Genomic DNA, 27,272 nt, shown 5'->3' with positions numbered 1-27,272 from the left:
TGTTCCTAGTATTCCATGATGAGTTTCCATGGACAGTTTTGTATCACCCCAGTGAGATAGCTATGTTTTGTTTCTGTTTTTTTTCTATTCCATGATGAGATATACCATGGACATTATTGTATCACTTTGGTCTCATAGGCCTATTGGGTCTTTAGTAGACGCTTAATATATCTTTCTTTCTCTCTTGCACTCTCAGTTCAGCACGTTCTAATGCTTCCTTTGCTTCCACTTTGTGCACACTCTATCATGGTATCATTGCTCTGGGCTTCTGCGTTTTTTTACCTCATCTCCAGCCCTGTTTTCAGCCTCTCCTTTCTGCGTTTTTTTCACTGTTTCCTCTTCCTTGCACTTCATCGTTGCAGGCAACAGGCCAGCAACCCCTTCGTTGGCTGTGTTTTCTTCTCCAGTGGACACATATCACTTGCAGAGGGGGTTTGGTGAGGCCAGTTGCTTTGAGGCATCTTGGTACCTATGGTGGACACTTTTTTCTTCTGAGTTGTGCGCTTTTTTTTTTTTTTAAGGATTGAGCCTAAGTACAATGATGGCTGCTTCGACTGTGCTTCATATGTTTTCTGAGTCTACCAAGTTGGATGGTTCCAACTATACCTCATGGAAGGTGAAGGTGAAGACAACCTTGCGTCGAGTGGATCTCTAGGACTGGCTAGTCACAGCTACCAATGCTACCTCCCTGCCCTCTCTACAGTTGGTGTGACTCAAGCACCAAATGTGACGCATGAAGTTTGGAAGGACCTTATAGATCTTTACAAGATTAAGTCTCTGGGACGGATTTTGGCTTTGGAAAAGCAGCTTATGGTCCTTTTGGTGGCCACATCGTTGCTTGGAATGTGTGGCCTAAGTGGTGCTTGCAACCACAGCGGCAAGCTGATTGTTTGTGAGGAGCCGCAGAGAGCTATTGTAGGATTCCATTGTGGAATGAGAGGAGGGTTGCGGGGGGAGAGAGAGAGAGAGCGAGATGTGAGAAGTGTCACCTAGCCTGCATAGCAACATTTTGTGTTGCTCTTTAATGAAAACATAAAAAAACCAACTGTGCAACCCAGCTCCTAATGCATATGCATAGCTCCTTGGGCAACTGTACAGGGCATCTGCTCGACTCCTGGAGCAGATGCTGGACCCTAAAGCAGCGTCCTCTAAATTATGCTGGGTGTTCACTCCATAGTTCAAGTGGATCACTGGCGAGGCTTCCCCTGTAGCTTATACAGGGCGTCCTCCGTCACTTGCGGGTGTTAAAGTGAACACCTGGCATAAGCCATGGAGAAAGCGGTTCAAGTGACTGGTATTAGGGTTGGAATGACCACCCACCATTAGCCATGAAGCATACCCTTCAAGTGAGTGTGGCTAGGGGATCAGAATGAACAATTGGCAGAAACGGTAGTGGTGAACTCAGGTGTGTCAGTAAGACAACTCAGAAAACCCAAAAGAAGACAAGTAATTTTTAGGGTGGTGTGTGGTACTTGTATTTAAAAACCAAAAAGAAAACTTTAGCAGAGATGAAACTATCAACACCTGATATAACTTCAACAACATAAAACAAGACTTTTATATGGAAATACATCATGTCTGTATGCATGTAGTATGTATGTAGGTACGCACGTATGTATGTGTATGTGTATGTGTATGTGTCTGCGCGTGCGCATCTTTGTCTCTGCGCCTGCGCCTGTGTCTGTGTGTGTGTGTGTGTGTGTGTGTGTGTGTGTGTGTGTGTGTGTGTACGTATACATGCCTGTACAGTTTCTTGTAGGGAAAAAGATATGCACCTTCCTAAGCCTCCAGAGAAGCCTTTCTTCAGGAGACATTGTGGCCTTCATTAATTTTGTCTTCCTTCTTAGCAGTTGGAACTCTCTCCTGGCCAAATCTCTCTTTTTCCGATCCACCTTGGTTTTCATAGCCATCGACCGAGTGAACAGGCAGGTGCTCCCCCTCTGCAAGGGCATGGATGAAGAAGAAGACCCTAGCTTTCCATAAACATGATCAACCCAGCTTGAAAAAAGATGGGAAGAGCTTCTGCGAGAACTACCACAGTGCCATTGTCTGTTTCCCCCTCTCCAATTGGGCACCTGATGCAAACAGTCCTCCTGTAGCCCATCAGGAGAGCTATACAGGGTTTTAAACTCTAGAGTTAGAATATAAACCCATGTCACAAAAAAATATACAGATATATATATATATATATATATATATATATGAGCTCAGATACAATGCTTCTTGGCTGCATGAGCAAAAAACTGTGCTTTGGCATACAGCCCACATCCTCAAAAGCTAAGATTGAGTTCAATGTTGGGTGCCTTGATTCTATGGCTTCTCATCACTGTTAAAAAAAGAAGAGCATACCAGGAAGGTAAGGAATGGGAGGTGCAGGATCGAAGGCTGACTAGAGCTGATTGTTCAGGAAGCCCCCTTGCGTGCAATTTTCGAAGAAGGGGAACCATGGCTATGGCTTCACCACCCTTGCGTAGTGGGGGGTTCTAGGTTCTAGGAGGGTTTGGGACTAAGTTAAAAGGTTTTGCGTGGGGGATTTAGCTGAATCCTAAATGTTTTGGTCTCTAGTTCAAGGTTTTTTTTTTTTTTTCACTAGACTAGACATATATATATATATATATTCACTCGAGAGGCATTAATTAATTAGTGCCTTCAAGCGAGCACTAATTAATCAATGGGTTTAAAACCTTAAGCATATCAAACGTTCTTCTCTCTCAGCGTTAACGCAACGTTGGACACAAAAACGTTAACTCTCTCTCTCTCTCGCTCTCTCTCTCTCTGCCATTGCCCAAGTGGAAAATGGTACGCAAAGGCTTTTTAAAGCCTCTCTTCAAACCCTCCAGAATGTTAAAATCTCTAAATCTTTCGAGACGCCTCCACGCGGCGTCCATGTCTAAGGTTTTGAACGATTTTCTTTTTTAATATTCCCTAAGGTCACTTCCTAAATGCCTATACCCCCACTAGTAAATTAATGTAAAAAAACGTTTGGGACCCATATTGACTCATTTCCTAAGCACCAAGTCACACAACATTGCCCACCCCCCTCATGAATGTCAGTTCATCCAAATTTCGCACTTGTAAGTTAAAAAAACAACCGAAAAACTTGCCATGTGTTCCTATGGTTGCCGATGTGTCACACGACGCAGAATGTTTGTTATCGAACATTCCTTAGAATACTAACATATTCTCCTCCCAACATGAATGGGCATTGGTCTGCCCATTCTCGCATGATGGCCATCCCTGCTACCACCAATTGGCCACCTGTGCTGGAAAGGGCATCCCCACGTCCATTCCCTGCACTATACAAGTGGGGTGAAACCAGGGAGTTGGATGGGTAAGATTGTTTGTATATCTTTGATGGGAAGCAGCATCATGGGCTCTCGATTTAGGCAAGGGCTAATCTAAACACTTCACACAATCCCAGGTTTTGTGTTGGAGAAAAGAGAGGAATTAATGTGTCTAAGAAATGGTCTTTATGCAAAATGCACACCAATTTGCCCACCAACACAAGCTCTTACAAATCACACTCGGTCTTTGGTTGTAGAAGGATAGGTAAAGTAAGCTAACTACACCTTGGCCAAATGCAACTCGCCAATTTGCCTACCAAAGAAAGCTCTTGCAAATCACACTTGTAGAAGGATATGTAAAGAAGGCTAAATACACCTTGGCCAAGTGCAACTAAGCCAATTAAGCCATTATGCTTCTTGTGTTGTCATACTACCAAAAGTTTGTGCATTTTGGAAAAAAAGAATTAAACATTGTGTGAAAACTATCAGCTATGGCTTGCAATCCCATCAATGCAATCAAGGGCATGGCTCTTGCTTATCAATGGCACTTCTATGTGTAACCTACCTTTGTTGCACAAAAGTCCACTTTGTGCCATATTTACTTAATTAAATATAATTTTTAACTCTTTTAGTAATTATACTCTCTCTCTCTCTCTCTCTCTCTCTCTCTCTCTCTCTCTCTCTCTCTCGGATGAGCAACACTTCACAATCATATGTCCTACCTATAAGGACATTCATCCACGTTTAGCCTACATCCTGCAGGATTATGGCAACCCACGTTAGTTTCTCCAAATACACCCAAGAGCTCTTGGAACCTATGTCAGAGCACTCTTTAAGCACCAACAACTCCTCTTACTCAATATGGGATGGCCATACTCGTAGCTCTCAATCCTTAACTGATGAGCAAAGGAGACTCATGTATTACATTGTATGTTCCCATAGACCATTATTGGCCTCCCATATAACATCATCACCATCATCTCTCTCTCTCTCTCTCTCTCATAAGATCTATTATCATGCATCTTGAAACATGTGCATATAACTTTTTTCCACACACAATGGGAAGAGTGCACATAACTTTTTTCCACACACAAAAGTTAAAGTGCACATTACTTTTTTGTGTGGTGTTAATAATAGTTTATATGAGTTGACAATTTTTCTATTGCACATCTTCTTTTCATGTGAGCATTTTTTTACTAAAATCTCCATCACCTACATACAATCAGAGCTTATGACTATAAGCCAATGAAGGTGACAATTTTTCCTTTGTAAGATACATTCTTGACATGGTTTCATTGAAATTTATTGACTCTTTGAATTATTTCTAAGAAATATAGCATGCATTATGTTATGAAATACCATACTCAATACCTTCATGACCCCTACCAGGCCTAATGGCAACCCTTCAGGTATGGTTAGGTGTCCCCTTGGGTGCAGAAATATGCAAAGAAAGTGTGCCTTGTTGTTTCCCACATTTGGCCACAATCCCAATGCCTTCATGAAGATGTCAACCACCTGATCCTCCATGTTGACATATACTAGATCTACATCACTTGTTGCTGAAACCTTCTACCAGGCCTAATGGCAACCCTTCAGGTATGGTTAGGTGTCCCCTTGGGTGCAGAAATATGCAAAGAAAGTGTGCCTTGTTGTTTCCCACATTTGGCCACAATCCCAATGCCTTCATGAAGATGTCAACCACCTGATCCTCCATGCTGACATATACTAGATCTACATCACTTGTTGCTGAAACCTTCTCCCTCACAAAGTGATAGTGTACCTCAATGTGCTTCATTCTAGCATGGTATACTGGGGCACTAGCCAACTGTATGCTACTCTACAGGTTTAGGAGTTTACTTAGAGTGCAGTGTGTGGAGTTGAGCTCGAGAGGGAGTGTTTAGATATCAAGCTCAACTAGTGCTACAGGGCAGTCATTGATGACCCGCCTAGGTGATAACTTTCGCACTTATGCCACTTGCATGGTTGGTGAGATTATGGTTGATATGCCGCCAGTGGATGACAGCTGTGTGACAACCATTTTGGAGTACTAGAGTTATGGCATAGTTATAGTGCCAACTCATATAGTCGGGTTCACACTATGGATTTACCCCATTGTATGTTATTGCAGGCGAGTACTTTCCCTTTATGTATGTACTCTTATCTTTTAGTTATATGGTTGTAAAGAAGAGAAAAAGATAGAAAAAAATTCAGCCATCCATCTCTCTCTCTCTCTTGTGTGTGTTTGCTTACAAGGAACTCAAGCTCTCTTGTGTGTGTTTGCTTGCAAGGAACTCAAGCTCTCCCTCTCCCCTGCATTCTCTTTAAAAAACACACTGTTGTAAACGGTTTACAACATGGGCTGCCATTCTTAAAACATAGTACATGTGTCAATTCTAGTTATGCTATTTTTAGTCATTTTTAAAATCAGAAATTTACTAGGTACATGTTTTTTAATAGCTTTTATCATGCATGCTAAGCATTCTCAAGTAGTCTCGTAGGAATTTAAGTTTATTTACCTTTCATTTCTCTCTTGTGTGTGTTTGCTTGCAGAACTCAAGCTCTCCCTCCCCCCCGCATTCTCTTTAAAAAACACACTGTTGTAAAACCATTTACAACATGGGCTGCCATTCTTAAAACATAGTACATGTAGTTATGCTATTTTTAGTCATTTTTAAAATCAGAAATTTACTAGGTACATGTTTTTTAATAGCTTTTATCATGCATGCTAAGCATTCTCAAGTAGTCTCGTAGGAATTTAAGTTTATTTACCTTTCATTTCTTTAAAACTTATAAGGCTTAGTTATAGGTCTAGTCAAAAATAATGCCCAAATCCTTGATAATTTTTTATAATTTTAAATGTTCAAAAGGACAAAATATCTCTAAATATGCACGGGGTCCTAATTTCCTTTGCTAAATCAAGTAAATTACGTACATTATTGCATGCCAAAATTTACTTCTTGGAAGAATCTACTTCAATAAGAGGACAAAACCTCCCTTAAATGTTTTGATGGAGCTAAGGAAACCAAGGCTTGCACAAAGGAAGTTAGTATTGAAAATAAAAACAATCAGATGAACTCTTGTTTGCCACTTTTATGAGAGTGGTAAACAAATTACACAATCAGATGAACCCTTGTTTACCGCTCTTACAAGAGCCCTTACAAGAGGGTTTCATTTCAAGTTTACCACGGAAATAATGCCACCATTCTTTAAAACAATTCATTCTAGAATTTATACTAGTGTTGTCTCTCTTTTTTCTTCCCATACACTCCCCCACCCCCATGAAAAAAACCTCTCTATGATTTTGATTGTCTATTTCACTTCATCCCTTCCTTCCACCCATACAAAAAATGCCAAAAATGTTATTTATCATCTCGTGTTATGAAGTTTAGTACATATTGATACCACTTCATAGTCTAACCTACACCTAGAGCACCAAATCAACACTTCATGCATATACATAAATAGACATGGAAAGCGGTTTTTGTAATGAATAACTAACTCCCTAAAGTGCCACACCTTACATAGACTATTTAGTAATAATTATTTCCCATAGCTAAGGATGTAGCATACTCCCCCCCCCCAAAAAAAAAGAGCTCACCTATAAGGATAAAGGCACAAAATCTCCAATTTTGGGCTATCAATAATCTTCCATAACGCTCAATCGATCCTCTCATACTAATAAGAAGATGATTCTAAATACATCTCGAAGAACACCTACGAATTAAGAAGTGTTCGTGCATTAAGATTCATATTAGCTCTTTTTTGTACACTTAAAATCCCCACTTCTAGCCTCAATTTTATTCACATTATGTTCAGGTTGTGAGCCACTGTTGTATTGAAGCCACCATAGCCACAAACCATGTATATATGGGTAGAGAAAAGAATTGGGCACCCTCTTAAGTTGGGTGGCCGGGCAAAGCCCTCTTGTATACATACAACTTTTAATAATGTGAATGCAGAATTCTATTATTTCTCAAGTGCAAAGCTTTCTTCTTCTCTTGAGCTCTTGCCTTCATGCTTGTTTGATCGTAGTGTGAATGCTTGTGTGTGTTGATGGTGTGTATGGAGTGTGCTTGCTTGCTTGCTTGCTTGCTTGAGTGAGAGTGATTGACCATGATTATAAAAGAGGGCAGTTCAAGCTTCTTAGCTTGACCATTGCCTTTAGGAAGGATAACTTAGCTTAGAGGAAGGGATTAAACAAGAGGGATGATTGACACACCTCTTGGCTTCTTTAGTATCTCCAAAGGGATTTCCATGTTCCAAGACAAGTGGTATAACCACTAGCACTATGATTCCTTACTAGAAAGCAATAAGGCTCTTGCATGAGCCGCTATTGAGGATCAAACTAGTCTTGGATAAGTAGAGGTATTTTTCTATCCAATAATCTTCTAATTTTCTCCACTCTATCTTGCCCTTGGATGCAAATCCTTGGTTGAATGCTGAGGAAATGTAGTGTAGTGAGCAATAACAACACATGAGTAGTGTGGTGAAATAGGTTATGCCGTAAAGCAACAAATTGTAGGTCACAACGTCAAATCTTAACACGTGAAAGGTTAAAGCGTGAATTAGCAAACTCGTGAAGGGTTAAGTCGTGAGGGCTTAAAGCGTGAAAGCCTAAAGTGTGAAGTGTTAGGGTGTGAGATGTTAAACCGTGAACTAGCAGATTCGTGAAGGAGCAGGTTGTAGTTCACGATTTAAAACTTGTAATGTGTGTTAGTAATGTGCTCTATTACATGAATTAGGAGGAAGATGCAGCATCATCAGTTTGATATACATGAAAGTGCAGATGATGTTTGGATACTATTACATGAGCTACGTATTAGGAGGAAGATGCAGCATCATCAGTTTGATATACATGAAAGTGCAGATGATGTTTGGATACTGTGAAATAGCAAAATGCTATTTCACGTGTTGAAATTGCGACTTTGTTGTGAGTGAAGTGGTAAAATTAATCTCATGGGGAGAGAATAGCACATGGGTGGGGACGAGTGCATTAATATTCTAAGAAAAAACATATGAGTAATATATTACGAGCAACAAAATTTTAAATCCAAACTTTTACTTAGTTCTCCAGGAAACTTCCATGAGCAGTATTTCCAATCCAATTTTTCAATTAACTAATTATTGTAGGCTTGACGCTTTGTGAAATCTGCATTCCAATAAACTCGTAATCCTAGGCTTGATTCTTTGTGAAAATAAGCATTTTGCTATGGAGAAGACAATACCCAATTTGCATTCCAATAAACTCGTAATCCTAGGCTTGATTCTTTGTGAAAATAAGCATTTTGCTATGGAGAAGACAATACCCAATTTAGGTCACTAATGAAGGAGTCCACAATATTGAATTTTCAAAACAAGTTGAAACCAATTTTTGATACTACAAATTGGTTTTTTGTGCCATGGAGCATCAAAAAGGTACCCAAATCACAACCACAAAAGCATGTTCTCTTATAACAAATCCATAGAGGAACAATCCATAGATACGTAGCATATGGCACAAACACTAGCAACTCAACTAACGAAACAACCACAAATTGGATTTCAAAAGCCATGATGCATCATAAAGACGTCCAAATCACAACAATTAAAGCATGTCCACTTGCAAGGAAGCCATAAAGAAATGTGCTCGGATAGGTAGTATATGGCATAAACACTAGGAGTTCATGAAATGAAAGAAAATATTATCAAATCTTCAAAACAAGTTTAGTCCAATTTTAAACACAACAAATTGGTTTTCATTATCAACGAAGCACCCTCAAGGTGTCCAAATCACAACCATAAAACACAACTTAATTGTAACAAATCCATAGAAGAACTCGCCATGGATAGGTAGTATAAGGCACATAGGCATAGAATATGAGGACAAAAAAGTCTCATAAATGCTCTGCGCAGGTAAAAAATCCCCATGTGCAAAATACCAAAAGGCCAAAAAAGTGAAGTCATGGTCCCACTAAACCTCTATAGCACTATCATCCACAAAAGGATTATGTGAAAATCTGCAACTATCCACCACCACCCGTCGCCGATCATAGTGAGGGTCTCGTGCCATCGTGCGAGCAATCTACTCAGCATAACAAGGCAAAACACTTCATAGTCAATACATTCTCACCAAACGAAAGTGCAATAAATAGTTTGATGACAAATGCCATTAACAACATATAATACTCACTAGTCGATTGGAACATTTGGAATATCAATGTGCTCCTCCTCATCATCTAACTTGTCCACGTCCAATGTAATACATTTCTCGGAGCCTAAAAAACCATCCACCTGAGGCATTAAGTACTCCGTACATATGTCCAAGTCCTCCTCCATGACAAGGCAAGGTCTCCCTATGTGCATGCATGCTTTCATTAAAGGGCCACCCCCCCCAAAGCTCAAGAACCGAACCCTTTTGTGGACACAATGCCTCCAATAGCATCATATGGGGAGCGCTTTTCTCGAGTGGCCCCCACCACCTGTCGCTCTTGCTTGCCCTCTTAGCTGGCATGTAGTGTGTCATCACATCCGTGGATATGTCTTGGAGCAGTACTTTTGCAATCTTGTTAACCAAGTCATATAAAAAGAACACTAGTCATTACTTAAACACACATGTTCTTTTAAGAAATAGACAAGCTTTCAAAAATGTTCTTAAATGCACGTGTTCTTTTAAGAAAAAGACAAGCTTTCAAAAATGTATCCCAAAGACAAAGGTATAAGATTACCTTTTCCATTTGTTGCATGTAAACCTGAGGGCTCTTTTCACGCTTATGAAAAGAAAACATTGTGATCGTGCACATCTTCAAACATTCAAATAAGAACGATTCAAAACGAGCACTTGTACCAAGAATAAAACCAATGAACATATGATGGAATACATTATTACCTTATATTCCACACCATATTTCTTCTCTTTCAAATATGGCTCTGAGCCCTCTAGATTCCATTTGAATCCCACCTCCAATCCCACTCCAATCCCATGCGATGTGTGGCGCTTTATAATAATCACTTTAGATAGAGAAACCAACACAAGCACCCACCCCATGTCATCCATGATAGATGACGCTCCCACCAAGGAAAACTTAACATGATCCTCAATTAAGGACATTCCATTGTGGAATGTCCTCAAACCCAACAATAGAAGTTCCTACAAAACAACAAGCAATGCTAAGCATGTTTTTAAAGACTTATTTGTTTCTCAAATATGCATCATAAAATCTATCAAACAACCTATAGGAAGATCAATTATAGTTAGATCCACACTCCAGGAACTTTGATTTGAAGCCCTTCGCTTAGATCTAATCCCTTGATCTAAGTAGAAGCAACGCATAATTTTAAAACCATCCTTATAATTGTAGTGCAAGAGTTGCCTACCAAGAGCAATATAGTCATATGGCCAAACTTTTATACTCTTTGGAGATCCAACTTTTTTTATGCTTGTGAATGTAGAAAGAGGTTGGAATGTGGTAGACCCCTTCTTTAGAACAATAGGTGTTTCCTCATAGTTGCCTATCCATAAAGTAGCAACAACAAAAGATGCACTATTGATTGAACTGAACAAGGAGCATCAATATGCCACAAAGACCCAACCATACATACAATTAAGTTGTGGCTTTTCATAAGATGTTCAATCATACCTGCAGAATGCTTGGAAGGCCGACCTCCCTTGTTGGCCATTTCTTTGTGCTCCCTCTCTTCCTTCTCTTTCATTGCTTGAAGCTCCTCCTCAATTTTCTTTTTCCTTTCGGCATCCAACTCCCTTGATGAACCGGAATCCAACTCCCTTGATGAACCGAAATCCTTGATGAACCGGAATCTAACATATACTCCCCCTTCAAATGTTTCCAATATGCCACCTTCTCCTCCTCAACACATGATCCTTTTTTCATGTCTAACCACCCACCATGAGCATTTTCTCCTTTCATAATCAGTCTACAAAAAAGGCCCATCCGGTTGACCACCCTCTCTAAAAATAGGCGAAGTGTACATACATAATTGGGGAGGCTCGTGGTTTGTCCATGCCTTACAAACCTTAGGCATTTTTATATTATGCTTATTGTCAATAAGATGCATTAAGAATCTGCACACCAAGATGAATCTAAACTCTTATTGAAATTATAGCAAAGATAAATGTTGTCAACACACAATATAATAGAGTATTGAAAAAAACATATTCTCCATTAATAGGAAAGTCATGTTAGAAACGTATCTATACACCAAGCATCTAGCTGAAATTTTCATGTCCACATGATTAGCCACGGAAGTGGCCACATTCATTTCTGTCTCAAATGCATGAAATAAGACCCCTCTATACCGCGCTACTATGTCACGTGAGGGCTCTTCTAGCAGCACAATAACAATGTCAGACACCTTTGAGTTAGTAACCTATGAGAGAAAACAATTTGGCTCCTCCAGTAATTGATCCATCCAAACCTCTTTTGCAATGTAAGGAATGAACACATGATCACCCATTGGCATGCCAAAAGACTATCTCATATTCTCATCCATCCCAAGGAGAGTAAGCAACCGCATTTTCAACCCTTTTGATGATGTCGCTGATGAAATGGGGTATAGTTTTTTCAACCCTTTTGATGATGTCGCTGATGAAATGGGGTATAGTTTCTCTATGGTAATCCTAAATTCTATGCTTTCAAATGGTAGACCCCAAAGCACCTCAAACCAGTTATCCTCATTTGAAGGATTCACAACAGATAAGAGCCACATTCAAAATATGCCCAATATTATCATTTGAATCACCATTCAAAATATAAGCTTGATTACCTTAAGAATATGCACCTTCAGCTTGATTACCTTAAGCATATGCACCGTTTGATTTTGACTTACTGAACCACAACAAGATCTCAATAGGAAACTAAATCCACATACCCTTATCATTGCCTTAACAACTTGTCCAGCATACTCTTCCTTTGGAAGTCCTTGAGGTATTTTCTTGATACAAGAGCATCAAGATCTGCATCCCATTTACCCCCTATGCACATACCCAATATGCCAATGAGAATCCAATTCATCATTTATGTGAGAAGAAATATCAACCTACTTAAACCAACTTACCACAAAGATTAACTTTCCAAGAATAGCTTGTGTCAATGGATACCAAACTTTCTTTCCAAGTTTTGCCTCATTCTCTCTTTGTGTCTCAACCTGCTTCTTTTCTTGTTCACTAAAGTTAGCCACATGAGGGGCCCCTCATCAAATGAGCAAACAGTCTTAGTGTGATATAGGTAATCCTTTGAGTTTGTGGTCACAATGGCCTCTTCATTCATGCTGCAAAAACCAAAACCGCAAGACAAAGCCCACATAAGAAGGACAATTATTAGAAAGATACCACAAAAAGGACTTCACAAACTCAAAACATTTGCATGAGACCAAAAACTTACATGTTCAAGCATTGAAGAGATGCCATCAAAACCAACTCTTCCTCTTTACTAGGCACTATAAAATCCGCTCAAACATGAGGATGTTTGGCTCTATTATTCTTGAACTCTTCTTCTATACACTCCATCCATGAAGCAGTTCTATGATTACCTTCTCACACGTAGAACATTTTACCTCGAAGCATAAACTACTCTGGATTCATTTTCAACTCCTCCTCAAATTCTACATTGATGTCTTGCCAATGCTTGTCCCATCACTTCACAATATCATATGTGACATCCTTTGACTACCATTAGGTGATACGAGAGAAAGAATGAATCCCCTTTGTATGGCTTGTAACCCTCATGTGCAAACACTCTTTTCAATTTGGACAAATCACAAGATCCCTTACACGTGGATTTATAATACATCTACATAATGGCACCAAAGGGACAATAACACCTATGTTGATAGTGGCACTCTGCAAAAAATCATTTGTTTGTTGCTTCACAACCACTTGAGGAATCACATCCATTTCCTCTTCTACTTCATTGATTGGCAATGCATCAAGAGGATTTACTGGTATCAATGCAAGGGTATTTTCAACATTCTCACTTCCCTTAGTGCTCATAGTTTTATCTTGACATGTCTCAGATGATGACCCAATGTTAGACCCTTTCTTCTTTTTAGGACCAGGCCTTGATGTTGTTACTTTTCTCTTCTTTGGCATCTCAACTTGTAAAGAACACACAAGCAAAAATGCACATGGTCAAAGAACACACGCCGTGCTTTTGCCATTGCATAGGGCATCAATATGTAGTATGATAGTTTTTCTATGTACTATATGTCTAATGTTTGCATAGTATTATAATGCACAGTATTGTGAATGATAGTTCTATCATGCATAGTATTCTAAAATCTAGCATCCATACAAAGGTAAAACCACTATATTGCCACCGTACTGCTGCCCATGGACGCAAAACTATTAGAAGCCTTTTGATAAAAACACATGTTCCCAACTAGTGAACTGCAACAATATCATTGGACCATAAAAAAACAAATATAAAACAAAATAAAACTCCTTCTTGGAAGCTTAATTGAAGACTCCATAAGGGGTATTTCACCAACGAACTACCCCCAAACCCATCTGAAATATGGTAGAGTTTACAAGCTTGTAAGGTAGAAAATCTATACCTTGAAACTGATTTCTCTTCAGCTATACCAAGTGTGTGTGAAATCAAACGGTCTCAAATTACCACAGAGGAGAGGAGAGGGTCATGTAAACATACCTTTGCAGATGATGTAGAACCCCTTCTTCCTCCACGCTTCATCTCTACAAGCCACTTTTTAACATAGCTTCTCACTTTGGACCTTAGTCTCATATGCAAAACTAACTAGACCTTGATCTCTTAGATAAAGTTGGACTTAATCAAATTATAGATTGTGAACTACTATACCGTTGGGTGTTATTTATTGCGTTTGGTCTGCTAAAGACTTGGCAACTTTATTTTCAAACAGTTTCTATTCATCAGTTGGTTAGGAGGGAACAAGATGGATTGTCCTATGAACTTCCAAGAAGCAATAGGAGCTCTGGTGCTACTTTCCACTTAGACATCTAGTTTGGTAGGTGCTTCATTGTGTCCAAGACAAAGTTTCTTGGAAGTGATGGTTACAAGGTGGAAGCAATGGAAATTATTAAGGATGAGGTAGCGTTCAAGGTTGAGATTGGAGAAAGCAGCAAAGTTGATTGCGTTTGAAACCCTGAGACCAAAGAGAGTTTCAAAGCATAGGAAACATGCATGGTAGAAAATGTAGGGTATGTAGAGTAATTGGAAAGGCAAGGAGTGAGCAGTGAAGGCGGAGGTTCTGAGAGGTCGTACTTGAGTGTCGTGAGTTTAATTAGAAACTTACCCAAGAAAAATAGCCTTCTTTTGAGCTTCCAGGTGGTAAGCAAGATAGAGCAAGTTCAGGAGCTTCCATCTAGGTATGATGGGAATGTGATGTTTAAGCTTCCTCCGATCAAAGAAGGGCGTAACATAGTAGGAATGGAGACCAAGTTTGATGGGCATGTTGGGTTGATGAGGTCACCTCCAATGTGTCAAGTTTTCAAGGCAAAGTGAGAATAAGAAAATGTGGTGGATTCTTGCAGTGTGAATGCTTCTTGCCAGGGCTTTCAATTGAGAAATATGCATTTGTACTTGATGAGTTTTTTATTTATTTGTAGGCTATGAAATACAATGACAAGCTTTTGGTGCCTTGGGCTAATCTAGTAGAGTCTATTCATGGAAGCTGGCTAGTAGCAAATGATGGTGTGAAATACATTGCCCTATTTGATGCCTGTGAGAATGACCTCACTACTTGCCTATTAGAGAGTGCAAGATATGATGCTTATTTGAGAGGTGGATATACCAGGGTACAGGGCCTAGTGTTGAGAAGCTTAAAATAAGGAGAGCTTCTACAGGGTCTACCTCAATTGTGCCTCGGACAAGAATTGACCTCACGAATAAAGCAGTCGTGGAGCTCAATGCAGCAACTGGGAGAGCTTCTATGGATGGTGATGCTAGAACAATACGTAGAAAGTGATCAGGAGGCATTGGACAACCCATCAAGAAAACAGACTCTCATCGGCCTGAGTATGAGTATGTTTCTCGATCGGTCCATAAAATTACTCATAGCCAGGCCGCTCAGGCAACCACTAACAGAAGCCATCACCGTGAGATGATTGTTCACCCAACCAAGTGGGCCATTTGATAGACTAAGCCAGGGTTGGGAGCAAGATGTCTAGGCTATCTACTAGGAGAGGGTAGGAAATGTGACAAGGATATTGATGGGAAAGGTGGGTGTCCCGACACCATGCTTTGAAGGAATCATTCAATTTCTAGGTGGTGTTCGAAAGAAGATTATGTGGTTTTGTGGTGACGATGTGCATCACACAAGAGAACCTTGTGATATAGTCATTAAGAAACCTACTTCTAGACCAATAAAGTGGCTAGTGGGACAAGGCACAAATATTACGAGGGCAAAGATTGAAGGTTTGTGGGATGAAGGGTTTGATTTATTGAATATAGGTCCTTCAAGGGGAAGGGCTACTGGAACTACCCATGGCACAATGGAGGGGGAAGCGAGAGACTTGCATGGTATGGATGCCAGGCCAACACACCGTGGAGGTAAAAAGGTTGTTGTTTCAAGGGTTGTAACAAAAGATATGGATGCAAAGATGATCCTAGCTACCAGCATTCAATGTCAAGTTATTGAAAGGAATGTCATTCAAGCCAACAAGGACGTGGAATTTCTAGTATCAACCCCGGGAAGTGAGGCTCGTGGGAAGACATACAAGGTGAAAATTTGTGCATTCCCATCGGGCAATTGTGAAGATTTTGAGTTTAGGATGGATAAGGGCAAAAAGTATGTGCCTTGCAAATATGTGTACTACATATACACAAATGAACTGGGACTTCAAGTGGCTACGCAGATGTTTGTTCACTAGGCAGCTTTAACAAAGAGGGAGTTGGGGAAGGCGCTCAAAAAATTTGTTAACGGGAGAGATTGAAGGTCAATGGAAATCTTTTGGGGTGGTTTTTGCATGTCTTTTTTGGGTTCATGGTTTTGTAGCTGAAACAATGGGGTTCGTAAAGATTACACTACAAAGATACAAGTTTTTGCTTACAAAGTATGCATTTTTTGTGCACAGATGTGAATGAAAATATGCTTGGTTATGCACAATGGGTGTGCTCAAACTTATGTTGTGCTGCAATCTTGTCTCTTTTTTCTTAATTGCATGTTTCACTTGATTGCACCATTGTGCATGAATAAGGCATAACCATGCCTTGGGTTTTTTGCTTAAGATTTCTTGTGAGGGTGTTTCTCCAGGACACTATAGTAATTTGGACTATCGTTTTTTCCTATGCAGTTTTTGCATGACTTTGTTTTTTTTCCCCACACTCAAATGCTTGGAGGTTTTTGCTCAGAAAATGGACATCCTTGGAGGGGATTAAAATGAAGTGGATGCATTTACATGATCAAGAATTGCATGCAAAAACTCAAATCAACAATGAATGAAGCAAGCTCAAGGCATCAAGCTCCTATCTGAGACAACTGTGGTGGTGAGTAGTATGCAAAAATTTTGAGGTTGGAGAGCACATGATCATTGCGAATCGGGCTATGGCAAAGAAGGCGATGTGGAATTTACGTTCTAGCCGTTGGCACCAACGGCCATCTTTATTGGGCATGCAACGTGTCTGCACAGCAGACGGTTCGTGGTGGGGATGGTTTTTTACCGTTTCACGGCATGCACTTTCGTGAGGCGATTCACAACGTGAAATAGGCCAAAAGTTTCATGGCGTGAAACAACCCATAGCGGTACAGGATGTGAAACAGTCACGTTCCCTAATGTGTGCAAATGTTGATACCTTATGGGTCCTATATGCTCAAACATTCCAAGGCCACACGATATGCAATTAGAAGAGTGAATTGTACACATGAAATGTATAAACATGTTTTACGACATGAAGTGCATACTCCTTTACCTTATACCCAATCGGAGCTAGGTACTTTTGTCACCCTCCTTCCTTTTATTGCCATGGGAACCAAGTTTGTACTTGGGCGCTAGTATGTATGTGTTGTTGTAGCCGATGTAGTTTTGAGTGAGAACTTCTGATTTTTCCTTCCATCCAGTGGAGGAGTACATTTATTTAATCCTGGTGAACCTGTTTTGTTTCATGTACATGTGGGTGCACATCTGCATTACCCTGGTCCACAACTTGGATCAGTTTGATATCTTTTTTATGTACTTGGTTGATCGGTTGTCTTCTTCCATACCCATTTTGGTGCTGCCGTGACACTTGACTTATCTAGGCCTTGATTCTTCTTGTGTTGATGGCTCTCCTCTGTAACCGTGGAGGTAAATGCCGCATTGGATCTTGTATTGGTTTTTGGTACCCATACTTTGCATTTCCTTGATAGTAGCCATGTGTTGTTAATAAGTCTTTTCTTACCCACCCAATTGGTGTTTGGGCGTGCTTGGGTTGTGTCTTCCTCTCCCTAGTCTGATCCCTTTAGTTTTTGCATTTGGCTTTGTGTCGTTGTTGTGATTCCCACGATGTTTGTCACTATCATAGTATCCTTGGGCTTGAAGTTGGGATTTAGGAACCCACTATTGTCTAACTAGATACATTCGCTGCCTTTTCTGTGGTCCTTTTGAAAGGCGATGTTGGGTTGAGGTGGAGGCTTGATCTGTTGATTCTTTTGTTTTGCTGCCTGGCATGGGCGGCTTCATGTCGTATGTAATTTCTTGCTTCCCCTTATTCAAGGGACTCCATAATGGGATGGTGATGGTGTCATCGCCATCGGTGAGTTGTACTGCCCATTTTTCCCATTAGATGTGATAGTTATTACTGGTGCAAATCCAGTATCATCCGAGAATCATCTCCTCTACCATGGTTCCTGCAGGCATAAAAAATACTTTTCCAACCAAGGGATTATCTCTGATGGAGATGTTAACATTCAAAAATCCCATTATTTACGTAACTGATAAATGCACACTGTGAACCTATGGACTAGTTGCTTCTAGGTGGGGTTTGTTTAGAGCTACCAATGTTTAATAGGAAATCAAGTTATGACTTGATCCCGTATCAATCAATGCAATGCTCTTTGTGTGATTACCCTTTGTAGTAGGTGACATTTAAGGCTTGCTGGCTCAATATCCAGGTCATCCTCTTCAAGCAAGGTGAGTGAGGCCATGTTTACATGTAACGTTCTCCCTTGGAGTCTCTGTTTTTCTTTGGCTTCCCTTGCCTTGGCTTCCTCTTGCGCTTGTCTGATTTTTTCCTTGGCTAGCTCTTTCTTGTGTTTTAGAATATGCTCTTGTTCAAGCATTTCTTGGTTCAAGGGTCCATAGTATTTTTTGAGTTTACTTCCGTTGAAGTATCCCTCCATTTCTACCCCATCGATGGTTTCAATTTAGACTGAGCCTTGAGGTGTGATTTCGAACACTCTAAAAGGTCCAAACCGTCTGTATTTCAATTTCTTTTTCTTGGTTCTTCCAACACCATACATGAGGACAAGGTTTCCCTTTTCTAGTTCTTTGTGTTTTAGGTTATGGTCAAGCTAATGTTGTCTCCACAATTTCTCGACCTCGACCATAAGCCGATGCGATGCAATTAGCCGGGTTTCATCGAGTTTTTCTAAGTCAATCATCCTCTCAGCTAACGCATTTTCCATAGGTCTTTCTTGTACCGCAATACGCAAGCTCAAAACTAAGAATTCCATAGGCATTAATGCCATAAGCTAGACGTATGTTCAATCACCTCATTGTGAACCTCGCTAACTAATTCTAGTGGGCATTTAAATTTGGAAATAATCTATTCATATACAAGAACTTGCCTGTAGTTCGAGCGTCAACTTTTTTAGAGGCTCTCGCCCCTACCCACTTGGTGAAATAATCCACGGCTACCATCACATAATGAGCTTGGGAGACGGATGCACTGTTGGACTAATGGATCCAACAAAATCAATACCGCACTTCTCAAAGGGTTGTCTCACAATTACAGGGGTAAGTGGCATTTTGTCCTTCTATTGCAAAATAGCAAATCGTTGACATTCTTTGCATCTTTTCACAAATTCTATTGCGTCCCTGAATAATGCTTGGAGTACTTTGCAAGTGGTAACTTCTCCAACAAAATGTCCTACAGCTATTCTTGACTGTGCTTCTTCTAATATCATGACGAATTCATCTTCTCTTGCACACATCTCCTGAGAATATCATCTTTTCCCAACATGTATAGTTCTCCCACAATCAATTGATATGGTGCAACCAGCTTAATAAGCTAACGCATCTTATCTTTGTTCAAGGGTTGTTCAAGGGCCGACCTTGTGGAAAACCATGAGCTAGGTACTCTCGCTCCACTCAGGCACCATATCAATTTTGAATAGACATGCATATGGGAGGTCATCATCAATGCCGGTTACCCATTCTCCGTTTGGGATTCTAGACATATGGTCTGCTAAAACATATTGTGTTTCTTTTCTCATTGTGACTGTAAAGTCAAATTCCAAGAGTAGAAGCAACCATTGTGTGATTCTTCCCGTGGTGCATGGCTTATTCACTAGATATAATAAGGCCTGGTGTGATCAACAAAAAATACAAACTTGTTGGCCAACAAGTAATGTCTATATTTCTTAGTAGCATAAACCATGGCCAACCCTTCACGCTCAGTTGTGGTGTAGTTTATTTCTGCATCATTGAGTTGTCGCGACTAGCAAAGCAAACTGGGTAATTCAATATGAATTCCCTAGGTTGTGCCAATATGTATCCTATAGAAAAATTTGATGTATCAATGTGTACATGGAATATGAGTTCTTAGTTGGATGGTCGCAAAATCGGTGCACTAGCCAGTGCTTTCTTCAATTTATCATATGCTTCTTGGCATTCTTCAATCCACTCAAATACGATAAGTAGTCTATACAATGGCCTGGCAATTTCAGCATAGAATATAATGAATCGCCGATAATACCCAACGTGTCCCATAAACCATTGCACACCCTTGGTGGGGTTAATTCCAAGATCAACTTCACTTTGCTCTCATCAGTGGAAATACCATTCTTAGACACAATGTGACCTAAGACTACACCGTGTTTGACCCGAAATTCGCACTCTAAAGGGTTTAAGGATATGCGATGTAATTTGCATCTCTTAAACACCTTCCTTAAGAAATCTAGGTGTTCACCCATCATGAGTGTGCACACAGATTGTCAATGCATACCGCAAGCCACTTTTGCAAGTAGTCCTTGAAGGCCGTGCACATTAATCTTGGAAAGTTGTTGGGGTATTAATGAGTCTAAAAGGCATAACCTTATAAGCATAGGTCTCCCACATTGTGTTGAAGGTTGTCTTATGTTGGTCTTTTGGTGCAATGGACACCTGATTGTAGCCTGAAAACCCATCTAGGAAAAATGTAGGCTTCATCCCCTACTAGCTGTTCTAATACATACTTTGTATATGGTAAAGGGTAGTGGTCCTTCCTGGTCGCTGCATTAACCTTTTTGAGATCAACACAGAACCTTAGCTTTCCATTCTTCTTTGGCACGATCACTATTGGCAAAAGCCAATCTGTGTGCTCAATCTCACAAATGAAATCCACAGAGCGATGAGCTTATCAATTTCCTCCTTTACCATAGCTGTATATTTAGGATTCATCTGGTATGGTTTCTACCGGATGGTCTCGATTCTTCCATGATCGGGGTAGTTTGTTGAACCACCTCGGGTGGTACACCCTTCATTTTCGTATATTTCAAAGTAAAACAATCCTTGAACTCTTTTAAAAGGGCAATGATTTCTTCTTCTTCAGCTTCCGTTAAGTCGTTAGCAATCTAGACAGGTTTGGGATCCTCCACTGGCTTTGCAATGTCTATCTCCTTAATGTGAATTGGCCATTTTCCTTTACTCTTTTGGCTATTAATTGGACCACCTTTCGTTCATTAATGGTGTAGGTTCTAAAATGGTCCAACACTGAAAGTACGTCTGGTTTATGTCCTCATCATCTTCTGTCCGAGCCATTGCCTTTCTTGCCTCGTTCAGCTTCAGGAGGCAGAGCCTTGTTTCGTTTCCTTCATCTTGCCTTTGTGAGTTTAGGCGTATCAAGCTCTTGAATTGTAGTTTTCTCCTCCTATTTTCCTTTCAAGGTTATCTTTCTCAACTCATCACCCCGGTTCTTAAAAAACTCATCGTGCACCTTAGTGACCTCAAGATATCTTAGCCACCACTAGGCATCCATGGGTTTACTTTGCAACAAGGCATTACATTAAACGATATACCTCTTTTGTTTCCATCATTTCCCGAGGCGTTGGGTGCCATGTGTACAGAGGTTGTGGGAATCATTCCGATTCAACATACTTTGTTCCTCTAGGCGGCAACACATCTATGGTGGCAAGTACATGCATCCAGCTTTCACTAAAATTTGGGGGTGGAAGTGATGTGTACATCTCCTTCTCTTCCTCTTTCCACGAGTGTTCGTTAACTGATTGGCAGACTTGTAAGGATGTGGTTCGTTCAGTGGGGGTGATCGAGGCATTCCCAAACAACTGCCTTTCCATGGGATGTGCCTTCCATGTATGGAGATCGAATTTGTGAATTTGTGAATCCTTTCAAATATGCACTTGGCCTAATGCCCAATCATGCATCACCTTGGTTTCCCTCATGAAAGGTCTACCCAAGATAATGTCTGGTGAATCTAGCTCTCAATAGCCACATTGGTCTTGAGGATGTTCCATCTGCCATCTTGACGATTAGGTCCGCTCTTTCTATCTCAGGCTTTCCCCAGTTCTCCCAGCATCGCTTGGTGATAATGCTCACACCTGTCGCTCCATCCAAGATAGCAAGTGCTTGGTACCCATTGTGGTGGATTGGAATTGTAGCATTTGTATCATCACTCTCATAATACCTCCCCAATTGGTTGATAGGTATTTTGATGAATCTAGGTGTTCCCCTTGGGTTTTCTTGCCAGAGGTGAATGTCAGCGTGTTGCGTAGTGATGGTCCCGTGATATTTTGATGGTTGTAGATAGTATTATTGAGAAACTACCTATGTGGCAAGTGAGGGCTCCTTCCACGTGTTTGTCTCATATTCAATCCTAGGGAATGAATGGATCGATAATTCTTGATCTGCCTCCTCAAACATTCTTACCATCAGGTTACTATGGGTTCCTTCTTCGGACCCCTCTGAAATTAGAGTGGGCACATCCAACTTCTTTTCTTTCTTTAACAGCTCATTTCATGGGTATATTGTATCCCTGGCCTTGTTATCCCTCAATTTGGCTTCATGATTGTGTTAACACTCCTCAACAAGGGCCTTAGCTTCCTCGAGATTCCTTATTCAACATTTGGATATTCCCCAACACCCTTGGGGGTTGCTGGTCTCTCTTTTGCTTGCTCATCCAGTTTCGGCACTTGGTCGCCTCCTTCCCAACCTCGGATCCATCCTGAATTATGACCATGGTATCACCCTTGCCCACCTTTTTCACTCTTCTCCTTCTCCCGGTCTTAGAGGTTATACTAGCTCTAGGATTCTTCCCTTTGTCCACTTGTTTCACTCGAGCGTGTGTCAGGAGATTCAGTGGCGCAGTATTTCTAGGTTGTACACTTATAGTCGTGATGGTGGCATGGTTAGAAGTAGAAGCAGAGCCATTAGCACGATGTGGGCAGTCCTTGATCAGATAATCAACACCACATTTAACACATGAAATAGTTGGCATGGCATTGGTATGCACTGCTATCGACTGAGTTTGGCCAGCATTAGTCACATTTTTAGAGGACACTCTGCTACTCGATGAGGTCCATTACAATGAAAACATTGTATGGTTCCCCTTCTCATAGTCGTGTTTATGTCTTTTCCCTTCCACTGTACCATGGTTTGAAACACTAGTTCTGGCATGCTGTTTTGTAAGACAATACTCTGGTGTGATCTCCATCGGTTCCCCATAGTAGTCGTTATTAACTTCGTGCATGACTTCTTCCTCTTCCAAGGGTTCCTCAATCAACACTTGGTTGACCTTGACCTGTGGTGGTTGTGGTGGTAAAATAGGCAGCGACAACAATGGCGACATGTCTTGCATTTGAAACATTCCTCTTGGTAAGTAGGACATATTCAGTTGCCCTGCAGCCACATTGGTTTACATCGGTGGTCTGGTAAGGCTAGAGGCACTCTAGCCTTACCAGGCGACATGTCTTGCATTTGAAACATTCCTCTTGGTAAGTAGGACATATTCGGTTGCCCTGCAGCCACATTGGTTTACATCGGTGGTCTGGTAAGGCTAGAGGCACTCTGGGTGTGCTGACAATTGTGCTAAAGGCTGGATCCTCAAATATCTACACATGATGGCAGTGTCATGGTTCCCTAGTCTCTAACAACGGGCACAATAGAGTAACTGCCTTGGCCTTAGGTGGGGGCATTTGGTGTGCGTATGATTTTGTCTACAGATTGAGCACCAAATCAGTTCTCTCCGGGGGTAGAGATGGGCATTTCTTGATGCTTCCCTCCCATCCCTGACTTTCAAATTTTCCAAAATGGCAATACTGAGTTCCTTAGCTGTCATGTTACCAATTTGCTTGCTCTTGGATCCCAAGTCGTCCTGATAACTAGAGGCTCGTAATGCTTCTACCACCAAAGCTTCCTTGGCGTCTTCCGGTTGCATCAAATCAAGCATGTTATCCTCATATTCAATTGCCAACTTACAGCACATATCTAGAGTAGTCGGTTGGGCTAACACCAAATAGTCATGCATCTTATGATCTCGGACATCTGTCCAGAAGCAAGGCAATAATAACTGATCATTAGTAAGGCTTTCCCTCAATTTGCATCGTGAATTCAAGTGTTTGAGCCGAGAAACATAATCCCGCATGGACTCATTTTCGTTTTACTTGATGTTGTGGAGCTGTGCCACCGGAATCAATCTATCACCACTTTGAGGTATGAACACATTCTTAAGCCGAGTGAATTTGATTTTATCCTCAGACTTTAGGGTTCGATACCATTGGTGGGTCTTCCCTTCTAGGGTCATAGAAAAATCATGTATCATGGTTACGGCCCACATGTTTTGCAGGTTGACTCAAAAATCTTTGTGCTGGATCCGGTCCCCATCTCCTGAGAAATTTTGCACAAGCTTCGAAATGATATGTGGCTTCGTTTGAGATGGTCTGGATTCAAGGGTAGTGCCTAGTTTCCCAACCATGTCTATGCCCATTTCTGCAACCATATTCAACAAATCCGCCCTTGTGACCACATTTAGATCTGTGTTGGGATCCACAATTGGACTTTGAGGAGCTAGCCCCCCTAGCTAGACCTCGTCCTCTTCCTGGATAGGTTCTTCTATTCAATTCAGGTCTATGGTTGGTCTGAGCACATCCTCATCACCTGACTTGTCATTAGTGGCTTCAGCTCGCCTTTGTTGAAATAGATAATCCATGCTCTGCAAGAATGTGGGGTCATTGATCATTTCATGTATATCCTCTCCGATCCCATCCTCCTGCAAATGCCTTAGATATGTTGTCCACTTCTTCTTGTGTTTCGAGGACTTCCTCAGCCTTGGGTTCCTCGTTTATGGGTTCTAGGGTTAGTATTCCTCCTTTTGTCATTCCCATCCACATGTTATCGATGGCATTTCCAAATGTTTCTGGTTCTTTGCCACGTGGTCGGAATAGATTCAAATTATCAATTTCCCTCTATTCCTCCATCATTCTTTGCATATTGCCTTTTTAAGCCCAATAGTCGATTGGCACTCAGCTTCAACCAACTTCATGTCAATGTCCACTTCCTCCGATGTGGGAAAGAAGATTCGGCTCATCTGGGAAGCATTTTCCTTGTCCCTCCTAACTCGAGGAGTCATTCCACTAATCCTTACTATGTTAGAATTCCCGGGGCCATAAGTTTGGGTTGGTAAATCCAGTCTTAGACCGTGCCCTGCGCTTGTTTGACGGGCCCGTACCCGCAAACTGCGCTTCAACTTCTCTGCCATGTTGGAGACTAAAAAAATCCCCTGGCCATATCAAAGATTCCGCTGGACTTTGTAGGAGAAGTTGGTTTTTCTTCTCCCCAAAGCCAAAGAATCTTATCACTTTTTCCATGGATTCTTCACTCTAGTAGTTTCTATGGTGGTCAGATTTCTCCAAGCTACCACACTCAATTGAGTTTTCATCGAGTGGCCTGAACCAACACTTCTTTGGTAGGAAGAACTTGGGTGATTTGATGCACTGTCGTTAGGGGCAAGGTCGTCTCCAATTAGTTTCCCTAGCCTCATGTGCATGAGAATGTGTTTTACCAAGCTAAATCACTACTCCAACTATTATGCTTGGTTTTTTGTCGAGCTGACTCTCCTCCTCCTCGTGAATTAGCAGATCTCCATGAAATAGCAAACAACAGTTCACGTTGTGAATTGTGTTTCACATCGTAAATTGTTTTTGTTTCACGTTTCAAAATTTTAGTTTAGAATTGCATTAATCTGAGTCGTAAAGACTCCTATAGTGCAATTATGTTCATGTCTTCACTCTGGTTTGGAAATCCTAATCCGTGAACTAGCAGGTGTTCATGAACAAGTAGACTGCAGTTCACGTCGTGAACTAGCAGTTTGTGTTTCATGTCGTGAACTAGAATATGGTTCACACTGTGAACTATTCCCTTGCTCTTTCATGAGATAAGATTTTCCATTTCTTGTGTTAGATGTGTCAGGATGAGGTGCCCCAATTTTAGTAAGGTAATCTCGAAATTGGGGCACCTCATCCTGACACATCTAACACAAGAAATGAACTAGAATATGGTTCACACTGTGAACTATTCCCTTGCTCTTTCATGAGATAAGATTTTCCATTTCTTGTGTTAGATGTGTCAGGATGAGGTGCCCCAATTTTAGTAAGGTAATCTCGAAATTGGGGCACCTCATCCTGACACATCTAACACAAGAAATGGAAAATCTTATCTCATGAAAGAGCAAGGGAATAGTTCACAGTGTGAACCATATTCTAGTTCACGACATGAAACACAAACTGCTAGTTCATGACGTGAACTGTAGTCTACTTGTTCATGAACACCTGCTAGTTCACGGATTAGGATTTCCAAACCAGAGTGAAGACATGAACATAATTGCACTATAGGAGTCTTTACGACTCAGATTAATGCAATTCTAAACTAAAATTTTGAAACGTGAAACAAAAACAATTTACGATGTGAAACACAGTTCACAACGTGAACTGTTGTCTGCTATTTCATGGAGATCTGCTAATTCACGAGGAGGAGGAGAGTCAGCTCGACAAAAAACCTTATCTACACAAACCGACTGTTAAAAACTTGAAAGTGCAAGAAACACTCAAACCTTATCTACACAATTTTTTACAATGCATCTTCAAAATGCAAAGGCAATAGTGAATCTTGCATAATGGGAGTTGGAGCTCTAAGAGGATAGAAGAAACAATGGTTGTTTTCCCAACAGCAGCGCCAAAAATGTTATGGGCTACCGCACCTCCAAGAGGAAACTCCACACATCCACAAGTGGAAGAAGCAATAGACAACAACTATCATTGGATACTTACCAATGCTTTGAGCTCACGTCCCTTGAGGCTCTCCAAGCTTGCTTTTGGAAGCTCCACTCCTCCAATCTCCACCTCCACGCTGTCACCACGGAGTCGCTCACACCACAATGTAAGGCAATCTTCCTCTCGCTCTCCCACACACATGCATAAAACAGGAACATACACTAGAGTACACACTCTCTCTCTCTCACACAGGATAGAGCACGAGCTCTCTAACACAAAGGGGGATTGTGTGTTTCCATTATGAGAAAATGCCTTTTATACAACTGGTCCTTATTCATACTTGGGCGCCCAAAACTTACTAAAGCCTTGGCTGGCCAATATCTCATAATGTACAACCTTTATAGTGCCTTTACATAACACTTATTAATGTCCTCAAATGGAGGATCATCTTTGTTAATCCAAAATGGGATTAACATCTTGCCTACACTTATCACTCTATGCTCAGCCTTATGGCCTATTCCCCCCACCACCCTGTGCTTCTCCGCTCCTACCACCTGCCTTCATCATTGCATTCCCCTTATCTTTTTTATCTTTTGTTTTCTTTTCACCTCTACTTGG

At 40.9% G+C, this 27,272-nt stretch overlaps 1 protein-coding gene across 1 annotated transcript in view; it reads right to left on the bottom strand.

Annotated features, from left to right (window-relative positions):
• Positions 1-2,893, bottom strand: part of LOC147619986 (uncharacterized) — a 38,487-nt gene extending 35,594 nt beyond the window's left edge. Inside the window, exons 1-2 of the mRNA XM_086772107.1 lie at positions 2,350-2,893; positions 1,776-2,112 (exon numbers count right to left, since the gene is read on the bottom strand). Coding sequence (XP_086628233.1) covers positions 1,776-2,112; positions 2,350-2,447 — 435 coding nt within the window. The 5' untranslated portion in view covers positions 2,448-2,893. The remainder of the gene's footprint in view (positions 1-1,775; positions 2,113-2,349) is intronic.
• Positions 2,894-27,272: the final 24,379 nt, after the last annotated feature.

This window comes from Cibotium barometz, chromosome 32 (assembly GCF_041138505.1).
Source record: "Cibotium barometz isolate CiBa-2024 chromosome 32, ASM4113850v1, whole genome shotgun sequence".
Taxonomy (NCBI): domain Eukaryota; kingdom Viridiplantae; phylum Streptophyta; class Polypodiopsida; order Cyatheales; family Cibotiaceae; genus Cibotium; species Cibotium barometz.
The sequence above is the reverse complement of the archived record's forward strand: the minus strand, read 5'-3'. Positions and strand labels throughout refer to the sequence as shown.